The 10,780-nt window shown below is 49.3% G+C and overlaps 1 protein-coding gene across 1 annotated transcript; it reads right to left on the bottom strand.

Annotated features, from left to right (window-relative positions):
- Nucleotides 1-1,890: 1,890 nt before the first annotated feature.
- LOC117282259 (putative per-hexamer repeat protein 5) lies at nt 1,891-6,055 on the bottom strand. The gene is made up of 2 exons (XM_033751215.1): nt 5,583-6,055; nt 1,891-2,410 (listed from the first exon to the last, which is right to left on the bottom strand). The coding sequence occupies exons 1-2, from the start codon at nt 6,053-6,055 to the stop codon at nt 1,891-1,893; spliced, it is 993 nt and encodes a 330-aa protein (XP_033607106.1).
- Between the last annotated feature and the right edge of the window lie 4,725 nt (nt 6,056-10,780).

Below are 10,780 nucleotides of genomic sequence, written 5' to 3'. Positions count from 1 at the left end.
TGCAGAAATGCGGGCGTTTGCACACCTGGGGGCTCTCTGTAACTGGGCGTACACTAAGCGGACCCCGAGAGTGTCATTTCGCTCCATTAAAACTACAAGAGTTGGTTCCTGTCTTCTCAAGTCGAGCTCTAGCAAAGTTTTCATCGTGTAGGAATTCCCAACTGATCCCGCCGAGCGGGGGCAACGCAAAGTACACAGAGTTCTCGTTAGACAGGAAGCGCTACAGGGGAGCTGCACGTCTGTATGAGAGCAGAGCGGTCACCAAGTGCTCCCGCGCACAGTTCTCGCAGAGTCAATAAGATTTAATTAAGTGCTTACATTTTTCGTGCAATTCCTCGTGCCCGTAGAGGAATATTTTACGGCTTGCTGTAGGTGCAGAGAGGCTGTAAAGCTAAGTAGGTTCCTAGTGTCACTGTAGAGCCTGGTAGGAACCTGCAACAGTGTGAACAACTTCACTTTTCGTGACTGTGCAGGAACATTTTATAGCTTACTGTAGGTGCAGAGAGGCTGTAAAGCTAAGTGTCACTGTAGAGCCTGGTAGGAACCTGCAACAGTGTGCAGAACTTCACTTTTCGTGACTGTACAGGAACATTTTATAGCTTACTGTAGGTGCAGAGAGGCCGTAAAGCTAAGTGTCACTGTAGAGCCTGGTAGGGACCTGCAACAGTGTGCAGAACTGCACTTTTCATGAGTGTACGTGGTAGAGGAACACGTTACAGCTTACTGTAGATGTAGGTTCCTGATGTTACCATCACGGGATATCTGTATGGATTGGGACCAATTGAGTATGTCTTTTAAGTCGGGTCTCGAAAACGTTTTAAACAAATACAGGGCGCTGGACGACAGAATCATGTGAACCAGCACGAGAAACGTTACTAAAACCCCGGGATTGGTTCTGCACAAAGCCAACAACACGGTGAGTGAAGTAAGAATGGGCTCGGTGGATGCCCTGTCTGTCGCCCATGGAGACTGACGTAAAACCCGGAAGATCTCCCTGCAGACAGACGGACTGCAATAAATTCGTGCGTGTCAGTCATGCACTGTATGTGTTAATGTCAATTGCTGGATGACAGAAATCCTTAGACTTCCAAGGATGAAAAAAGTTAGTGATGCTTGGATCAGAGGTGACGGAACCCATTGTACAGGCCTCACAATCCAACGAGTTCGGGTAGATGCGGGTAGTAATTTCAGGTAAAGTGCAATCCACTAATAACTGCAAAGATGGCGAGCGGGGATTTCCAGTCAGTGACGAGTTATCTTCAGCTTGCATCTGTTTCGTCGCACGCGATTAATGGCTCAAGCGATCGGCGAAGGGTGGCGATAATCTCGGGGTGGGCACAGTTTCCGAAAGTCTACTCCCCCCCCCCGGGAGTACGTGAGAGGTGACGTCAACAGCAGATACGATTTATCTCACTGCAGGAAATGCTCCTGAGGAGGGGTAACCCCCCCAATTCTCTCTGTCTACACCCCATCAAATACCGAAACGAGTTCTACAAAAGAATCGCCTGGAATAAGGTTCCGTCTCTCCCTGACCTGCCAGACACAACCCCCACTACAGACCGCGAGTGGCTGACCGTTACTGAGCGAAGCTGTCAGGTGACTGATGAACTGGGAGGAATTTGGAAGGTAGCGGTCGTTGCGTAATTGCCATCCTACTTAAGAATTTTTGGAAGGACCGAGAAAACGCAAGAAAACTTCAGCGCGGGATTTCAACAGAAGACGTCCCGAATACGAGTCCAGGCCGTTATCGTTACTTGGCTGTTGATGTAACGGGATAAATGAAGCCACGCCACACACACGAGACGCCCGTCCGCTGTGCCAGTGTACGGATATTAATACTCAGAACGGGGCGGTTTTCTCGTCTGTAGTGTACATGACTTTTGGCTCATCCTATAGTAAGGGAACAATATGAGTCACAGCAACAGCACCAGTATCAGTACTAGTATTAGCAGCAGCACCAGTACCAGTATCAGCAGCAGCAGCACTAGTACCATTACCAGTATCAGTACCAGTATTAGCAGCAGTACCATTACCAGTATCAGTACTAGTATTAGCAGCAGTACCATTACCAGTATCAGTACTAGTATTAGCAGCAGTACCATTACCAGTATCAGTACTAGTATTAGCACCAGCAGCAGCAGTACCAGTATCAGCAGCAGCAGTAGTACCAGTATTAGCACCAGCAGCAGTAGTACCAGTACCAGAATCAGCAGCAGCAGTACTAGTATTAGCACCAGCAGCAGCAGTACCAGTATTAGCACCAGCAGCAGCAGTACCAGTATTAGCACCAGCAGCAGCAGTACCAGTATTAGCACCAGCAGCAGCAGTACCAGTATTAGCACCAGCAGCAGCAGTACCAGTATTAGCACCAGCAGCAGCAGTACCAGTATTAGCACCAGCAGCAGCAGTACTAGTATTAGCACCAGCAGCAGCAGTACCAGTATCAGCAGCAGCAGTACCAGTATTAGCACCAGCAGCAGTACTACACGTTCTCCAACCGCTAGAACCCTGCCCACGACCGCCGTGCTCTCGCGTCCCATCCCGTCCAACAGAACACGCTCATCCCCTGAGTGGAATATCCTCACGGCTCCGTGAACTTTCGATCATGGCTCGTACCATATAAAATTAATAAACGATTTCATGAGCGCCTTGCAGCTGTCAGGAGCCGTCACGTGGACATGTCCTGCCCCGCTGCAGCCGTCACGGACGTCACGTATCCTTGTGCTAAATTAATTATCACCAGACCATGAAGACGTATTGGGGAGTGGAGGTATTTACCTCGGCCCTAAGCTTCACTGTCTGGCAGCTTTAACCCCCCACCCCGGGATACCCACTGGACTGCAAGCGTGAAGTGAACACCAGCTGCCCCTTTATCTTTGGCTGGACACCAGAGCGCTCTGTAAGTCTTCCGAATGCTGTCTATCGTTCTTTACAGCGCAATCGAATTTTGGCGGAATTCGATACCAGGAATGTTGTCCTCTAGCCATACTGACCTATCACTATGTCTACCTTCCATAAGGCCACAGATGTAAGTTTCTCTGCAACGCGCCAACTGTTCCAACTCTTTTGTAATGCAATACTGCACATAGCTTCGAAGCTGAAATACGAACTTCCATTATTTTATGTACTGCAATTTGTGGTTTAATGAGACTCCATTTTTAAATGGGGCGCAAGCAAACCTCAAAGGATGCCGTTGGGATTTCTACACACTTCTCGCCAACCAGTTCTGCTTCTTTCATCAGGGCGACGGCACAGAGTAATGGGGCCTCTGACATGGCCACTCTCGAACCCTGAACACTAACTTCATGGAGCTGAGCCCTACTTGAGAAGCCGCCAGTTGTGCAGCTACTCAAGAACTTCCCAGTATTCTATGGCACCCGAAGATTCATCGCCGTGTTCATAAGAGCCCTCCACTGGTCCCTATACTGAGCCAGATCAATCCAGTCCATACCAACCAATCCTGTCTAAGATCTATTAAATTCAATATTGCACGACCACCTACGTCTTGGTCTTCCTAATGGTTCTTTCCTTCTGGCTTTACCACAAATATCCTACATTCATTCCTCTACCATCTGTGCTACATGCCCTGTCCACCTCACACTCCTTGACTTGATCATTCTAATTATACTTGGAGAAGAGTACAAGTTACGAAGCTCCTCATTGTGCAGTTTTCTCCAACCTCCCGTCACTTCATCTCTCTTCGGTCCAAATAGAACAGTGGACACTGCAGAATCTTAATCAGCAGGCTACGCGCTAAGTTTAGAAATCTCTGTTTTGTCTTTATCCTTTCGCGGTGGACTGTTTCCTTCCTCAAATACAGCAGTGGCTCCCCTGTCGGGGCGCAGGGTTCCCACGCTCTCGTCTGAGGCCCACCCATAGCTCTGCTGCAGATCCCAAGGCTTCGCTGTTCCCTTCTAGCGCTGCCTCGGCGTTCGTTCAGCTCAGTAACAGAGAGACTCCACTGTTGTCGACGCATTACTCGAACAAAGTCAACTTTTAACTTAAACTGACGCTTTAAATGAGTTTGTTCGCTAGCAAAAGAAGTACACAATTTAGAGTCCTTGAAAGTTTCTTGAAATTCGCAGAAGCTTGCCTCTGAAGTTTCCTTTCATTGAACTTCCCACATCTCGTGAAATGCACGTCATACAAGCCCGGCCGCCGGCCGTGCACTTCAGAGGGGCCGGAGTAGGCACAACAGGACGCACAAAAACACTGCTTCCATTTAGTGATGTGACACGTGATTTCTATTCATAACTAGTTTCACTGAACGCTTGCAGTCATAACAGTCTCGCTGATTTAGGGGGCCCATACACGTACGAGTCTGGCTCGCGAGTCCGACTCGGCTCGGGTTCCACTGAGCCAAACTCGTCCATGTGTGGGTCACCACGCTCATACATGTGTGGTGAAATTAATCCGAGCCCGACTCCTCGCCGAGCCGGACTCGTACGCGTATGGGCCGCCTTACACACGCCAAAGATCACTACAACACACGACATAAAGTCTTCTCAGTCTTCACTACCCATTGTTTGGTACTGGCTTCTAAAAACGGAGATTCTTAATGTCCTTACCGGTTGGCTACCGTCTCAAAACTCACTGGCTTCTGTGTTAGAGTCACTTTACGACTGGCGGTTTACCTCCAGTCGGTTGGTCTTGGCGCCAAGCCCCTTGAGGCTCATTCTGCAACTGAACCCTTAGGGTCATACTCCGGCAGAGCCGCGGATTGCTCGATAATAAAACTTCTGGGTTTGACGCGTTCCTAATTAAAAATGCATCCGTCTGTCGACACGCTACAGCCGGGAAGTCGCAGCTGGACCCTTCTAATGAACTGGCAAGTTTAACTGAATTTTGTCGACTCGTTCCATCTTCAGTTGAAATTGGACAACAATACCGAACACTTCATATGAAGACCTACGCGCGTAACTCGCTGAATGTTCGTCGGAGCGGAAAATGTTCCAGAGAGAAGTTGCAGAAGGAAATCAACACATATCATCATCTTGGGCGCCAAAACTGTTACGTACGAAGCCTCCTCGCACGCCGATATCGCAGAAGAGAACGGATTCTGGCTTGCACGAACACAAGGCAACGAAACAGAAGAAAATGAAAACTTCCGCGGCTCCTTCTCAAGATCTGCTCTACATTATTATTTGGTAATTTGTCAATCCTGTTGCCATTTCAGTCCGTCTGCATATTTCCATCTGTTCCCACAGAAAACGACTAAAAGAGACGCGCACAAATGGTCAGTCTGCTGCTCGACTGAGCATACGGACCTCCCTGGAACCGCAGAAACATCAGAGGACGATGCAGCTCCGCTGTAAGCGTCGTCACGTAATTTAGAATGGAATTTGCTGTAGACGTTTCGGAATGCTCCGGGGGCGCGGAGGGTACATAAGCCAGCCCCTCTCTCTTTTGAAGGGGCGGCTTGTCGCTGAAGTGTGTTCATGACTGCACAGGCTGTTCGGTGAGTTCCTCTTTGTACAGGCTGTTCGCCGAGTTCCTGATTGCCAGGATGTTCGGTGAGTTCCTGATTGTGCAGGTTGTTCGGCGAGTTCCTGGCTCTACAGGCTGTCCATCGAGTTCCTCACTGAGCTGCCTGTTCGGCGAGTGCCTGATTGTGCAGGATGTTCGGTGAGTTCCTGATTGTGCATGCTGTTCGGCGAGTTCCTGGCTCTACAGGCTGTCCAGCGAGTTCCTCACTGAGCTGCCTGTTCGGCAAGTGCCTGACTGTGCAGGATGTTCGGTGAGTTCCTGGCTCTACAGGCTGTTCAGTGAGTTCTTCGTCATGCTGCCTGTTCGGCGAGTTCCTGATTATGCAGGCTGTTCGGTTAGTTCCTGGCTCTACAGGCTGTCCAGCGAGTTCCTCATTGAGCTGCCTGTTCGGTGAGTTCCTGATTGTGCAGGATGTTCGGTGAGTTCCTGGCTCTACAGGCTGTTCAGTGAGTTCTTCAATATGCTGCCTGCTCGGCGAGTTCCTGATTATGCAGGCTGTTCGGTTAGGTCCTGGCTGTACAGGCTGTTCAGCGAGTTCCTCACTGTACTGCCTGTTCGGCGAGTTCATGATTGTACAGGCTGTTCAGATAGTTCCGGATTGTATAGATTGTTCAGCTATTCCTGATTGCTGTGTACGCTGTTCAGCGAGTTCCAGATTCTCCAAGCTGTTCAGTGAATTCCTTACTGTTTGTGAGCCCCTGATTGTCCTCGCTGGAACAGAGCTAGGTGCCGGCTGTACGGGTTGACTCAGGTTTTATTATGGGATGACTCGCGACGCTATCAACATCTAGACTATATCGCGAAGGACGCCAGCAAGACTGATGAACAATGAATGGGAAAGCATTTCGGAGCAAATGCCAGATAGCGGTACTATCTGGCATTTGCCTCGAAAGGCAGTTGGTGTCCGGTCCAAGACTCAAACCGCGAACCTCCCGAATATAAGCGATTAACTCCACTGTAAAACACGTACTCCATGATGCAGTGCACAAAATCATCCACGGCGTTGTTTGGCATGTACTGGGCCAAGAAAAGGTAACTTGCAGTGAAAGTCTCACGATCTGACGTGTCAGCGACACCACTCTGCAAGAACGCTGGAAGACAAGGACACAGTAGGTACGGCGTCAGGCAAACACTCGCTGTTGTCTGGATTTCATGTTGAATTTTCATGGTAACGCAAGGTCTCCGCCATTGTAATATTAAAACAGGTTCCTCTGCGTTCTAAAGGATTGACCCTTTAAAGCCTTGTGGTTAGTATACGTACCACCTGCTTTAACATTCTGCCCACACAGTGTATTTTTGTGCTCCGTACGGTTCTCAACAATCTGAGGAACCTACGTTGTTGAAAGCCGTTACCAGGCAACAACCGGTGAAGCTACAGCAGACTGAGAAGACTCAGTGCGTGCTGTAGTGCATGAACTAGCGACAGCGCTAGTGTTACTTGTAGTGACGGTCTGTAAGTGTTCAATAAATCCACTTAGCAATCCAAACTCCGTGTAGTCACTCAGTCACGTGACAAACAATACATTCTCTCGCTCTTTTCTCATTNACCCGAGAACAATTGGCCCTGTATCCCCCCCCCCACTAATGTCAGCGCGTCGTCTTGGCTCTTATCACATGGCAAAGACAGTCTCCCCCTTGATATCCAACTCTATTGGGCTGCGTTCTTCTTGGGAAGCTAACAGTCGCTCAGCTATACAAGAGCCGCACAAATCCATTCCAAACACTCTCACCCCGTTTCCTCATACTCCATTTTAATATTATCTTCCCATCTACACATAGGTTTCCATTACGTTCTCTTCCCTTACTTCTCTCTGTTGTTGAAGGCACTATGCTGAAAGCCGGAAGTGGCGGAACATTTTGGGGGAATGACGTGCCTCCATCTTCAGGGTGAAAGACACGCTAGGCAAGCAAAAACCAACTCAGTACACCTTCGACACTAAAGTTAGAGAAATATGTACGTTCATTATGAAACGTCGGTGAACTTCCACCGGACAAGATGGCGTCACTTCCAAAGAGACAGCATTCCTAACCTCAAGCTACTTCCCTGCGGTGCGCTGTGACGTCACAGGCCGCTTTACAAACTTTTAGTGGCCTCTAGAGCTGCTGCGGTGGAAGATGAATGGTGGGCGTGAAGGACGCGCACAAGAAAGACAACTGAATGTCAGTACACTAAACAGAGCGGGTACAGCACATCACGTACAGGCTCCACTACTGGAGAATCCACTTTCGATTCCACACAGCGGGGGGATTCACACAACCTGCTGTCCAATATGTGTCGGGGGCTCTGTCTGCAGGGGTAAAGTGACTGGAGCGTGAAGCTGACCGTTCACCTCTATCCAGTGCTGAGTTTAGTGTAACATGTGTAGTTGATTTAACGGCACTGACAATAACACCTCAGATCATGTATGGTCAAACTTGGTCTCAGTGAATGAAATGGAAAGGATTTGGAAGGAAGCGATTAAGACTGAGGTGGACTTGTCGGCCAGTCTGCCCGAGGCTTGGAGCAACACCTCCGCTGCATCGGCCTGCGCACGCGCAGAGCAAGGGGCAGCTCGTGTCACGACCACTATGCGACGAAGATGTGTGACTGAGTGGTGAGTCTTCAGGTTCACGCCCCGGCCGCTTTACGCCCGGGGAAAGTCCTGGATAGGACGCTGGGAGGGCCCCAAAGCCGATGGGGGCGACGTGGAGGGGACCAGCCAGTCGCAATCCTGCGTCACTTGATGCGACGAGTAGTGACAGGAACGCCTGAGGATGGCGAGAGATATGAAAGAATAGCAGACGTGCAGGTGAAAAGAGAAAGTCATGGGATGAGTGAGAGGCAATATATTTGGGGGAGAGCAGAAAGAGGGCCATTTTTAGGAGGTTCCCAGCCTTCGGCCGTTAGCTCTAGTGATGAAATTAAGCAGTGGCCTGAGACTGTTGCTGAGAGCGAAAGCGACCGGGGAGGATACTTCTGCCTGCTGCCAGTAAGCCTTTACTCCGCAGTAACTCTTCCATCAAGAATGTTGTGTGGATGCATGGACAGTGGGCTAATGTCGCTCAGCTTCGTCTCATGTCAAAGGCAGTAACCCTGGTGGCCGAAGGGTCGAGGGTAAGTAGTGCCCCTGATAAGGAAGTGAAGGGCATAAATCATCTACAGCACAATGGTAACTATACAAACCACCTGCTTTCACATTATACAATTGTCTATTTTATCCACACCACATATATGTGTGTTCGGTATGGGTCTCGCAGTAAACAGTGAAGGTGTTGTTGATCGTTTTTTATTCTCCACCACGACAACGCACCTGTACACACGTCGCTCCTCATCCGTGAGCTTTTGGCGAAGCACGAGACGACTGTCGTCCCCCAACCGCCCTACTCTCCAGATTTGGTCCTTGCAGACCTTTTTCCCAGAATTTGAAATCCACTCTGAAAGGTCGCCGATTTCAGACGATAGAAGAGCTAGAAGAAAATTCGCTATGGGGCCTAGGCGCTATCCCGCTAAACACGTTCCAGGACGCTTTCCACAACTGGGAAAAACGTTGGAAGGGTGTATAGCAGTGGAGGGGAGTACTTTGAAGGAGACAAGTCTTATTAAGTTGTAAAGTTATCAATAAATGTTTCAAAAAGAAAGTTCGGTTTCTTTTTGGACAGACCACGTATAGTCCCACCAGGCACTGCACAGAAAACGTCTTCACTCGTTGCCGGATAAACAACGAGCGCACAGAGCTGTTCCCCAGCAGCGGCTGTTGTACTGTCGTCTTTTTTACAGAACTGTTACTTGGCAATGGGTCTATATGTCACAGTATCAAGCGCGTATTATCCGAACTCAGCACCCCGGGGGACCAAGCCCACACGGAGCATTGAGAGTCCCTTCGCTGGGCTAAACCGACGGCCCTTATGAGCGGCAGAGGGACAGGGACACGGACAGGGACTAGGTTCTAACTAGCGGGTGAGAAAATACTAAACCCATATTCAAAATTTAGCATCGCTGCTTCGAGCCTGGTTGATTAATCCCCCACCCCAGTGGGCGGTCTCTTGGTAGCACACGCATTCGAAAATATTTTTCGAAATTATCACGGGGTTATGATGGCATTTGCTTCCCGCCTGCTTCTTGCTTCTTTTTGCGTAGCTCAGTCTCCAACCCGACCGTCTCTGTGGTCTAGTGGTCAGAGATCCTGGATAGAGATCCGGAGGTCCCGGGTACGATTCCCGGCGCTACCATATATCCTGAGTAGTGGGTCTGGAACGGGGTCCACTCAGCCTCGTGAGGGTAACTGAGGAGCTACTTCTAGAAAACAGTGATTAACGGCTGTGGGGATCCGTTGCATTGAGCACGCAACATCCTCTATCAGCAAAAGTTGGCACTAACTTCGCTGACAAGCAGCGGTCGCTCGATAAGTATAGTTCGATTGCGGACTACAGGCCACAGAGTTTATTTTGCTTTTTAGTCTCCAACCCTGAATATGGAGGCACATGTTCCACCTAAACGTCGGTAGTCTTCCACACGAGTAAACGTCACCTTATCGCGGATTACCGTACCTTTCTTCCTGCCTTGTCCATTACATAAGCAATCTAATTTTATAACGAGTGCATTGTTACACTGATGTCTAACAAATTACCAATGTATTAATAAAAATTATGCAAAGGCGCACTTGTCAGGAGAGCCTCAGGGAACCTCTTCTATGTTATTTAGTTGCCAGATTGATCGTTAGATGTCGGTATGTAAGCGGAAGTTCCTGCGACCTGCTATTTTGACAAAGGTTTCCTGATTTTCTTCCGTCTCCAAGCAAATGTTGAGATGGTTCCCCAAGTGGCTACTGTGTGCTTCTTATACAGCTCTTCCAGCCTAAATTCGTCAAAATTACGCCCACCAAATACGGGGCCCCACAAAATTTGCCAACGCACAATTAATATGGGACTCGCACTTCCAGAGGTCGATTCAGACACATCAAATGCGAAATCGCTGAACTGTGTCCATGCGGTGCGATGAGTTGCGAACACATATGGGGAGTTTTGTCGGTCCGCATGTTACACCTCCGTAACTGCTGAAAGGATATTTGCGAAATTTGGTACTGTCAGCTGCGGGGCGAGTCTAGACCCTGCTCGTGTGCCAATGTTGCCAGCTGTCCGTACATGTAACTGCACGCGAAGGAGCAGTAGGATCGCACGTTAGACGTTAGATCGACCGAAGTGCCTGCCTGTAACCCCACAAGAGGAACGCATGCCACTCGAGTGGTCGCGAGGCGACACAACACAAGGTAAATATTTGAACGTGCCCCTTGCTTGTTTCTCTTCCGACAAGGCA

Source organism: Cryptotermes secundus, unplaced genomic scaffold (genome assembly GCF_002891405.2).
Source record: "Cryptotermes secundus unplaced genomic scaffold, Csec_1.0 scaffold833, whole genome shotgun sequence".
In the NCBI taxonomy this organism is placed as follows: domain Eukaryota; kingdom Metazoa; phylum Arthropoda; class Insecta; order Blattodea; family Kalotermitidae; genus Cryptotermes; species Cryptotermes secundus.
This window is presented reverse-complemented; position numbering and strand designations above follow the sequence as displayed.